At 62.2% G+C, this 654-nt stretch overlaps 1 protein-coding gene across 1 annotated transcript in view; it reads right to left on the bottom strand.

Annotated features, from left to right (window-relative positions):
• ARAP3 (ArfGAP with RhoGAP domain, ankyrin repeat and PH domain 3) overlaps positions 1 to 628 on the bottom strand; it is a 19,034-nt gene extending 18,406 nt beyond the window's left edge. The window contains exon 1 of the mRNA XM_009706651.1: positions 132 to 628. Coding sequence (XP_009704953.1) covers positions 132 to 628 — 497 coding nt within the window. The remainder of the gene's footprint in view (positions 1 to 131) is intronic.
• Positions 629 to 654: the final 26 nt, after the last annotated feature.

Raw genomic sequence — 654 nt, 5'->3', positions numbered from 1 at the left:
TCTCCAGGGTTAGTCCATGATCTGGAGCTGCGGGGGACTGGGTTTCCTCCCGAGTGCTCGCCCGTGCTCGCAGCCAGGATGCTCCCATGCCCATGGCCACGGCTGCCCCTGGGCCAGTTGACGGCTCTGACCTGAGCTCTGGCCTCTCCAAATCTGTGGAGCTCTCCCCTGGCACAAACCCCTCCAGCACCACAAAGGCTGCAGGCACCCCGTCGCTGCCCGGGCCCTGTGCTGGCACCGTGGTCCGTGCTGGTGGTGCAGGTGCTAAACCCTGCTCTGGCTTTGAGCGAGGGAAAACCGTCCTCGGCTTGGGAACCGGCTTCACAAGGGGAGGAGCAGGGTCCTTCTCTAAAGGCAATGCTTGGACGGGCACAGCGACGTGCTGCTGCTTCCCAAAGGCATCAGTAACCCCTCCTGGCTCTGCTTTCATGGCATCCTTGCCCACCTCGGGGGTATCCAGGACCTCGGTGGCTTGGAAATGGGTGCCTTCAGCTGCGAGTCCTCTCCGGGATTGACTGAGCATCCGCGTCTGCTGAGCCAAGTTCAGGATCCTTTTGCGGTGCCCGGTGGCGGTGATGCCGATCTGCTGCAGGTGGTCACCGTCCAGCAAGGCAGTGTCTCTGGCCATGTGGTACCCATGCTGCTTGAAGATAT

Source organism: Cariama cristata, unplaced genomic scaffold (genome assembly GCF_000690535.1).
Source record: "Cariama cristata isolate BGI_N322 unplaced genomic scaffold, ASM69053v1 scaffold18898, whole genome shotgun sequence".
Lineage (NCBI taxonomy): Eukaryota > Metazoa > Chordata > Aves > Cariamiformes > Cariamidae > Cariama > Cariama cristata.
The sequence above is the reverse complement of the archived record's forward strand: the minus strand, read 5'-3'. Positions and strand labels throughout refer to the sequence as shown.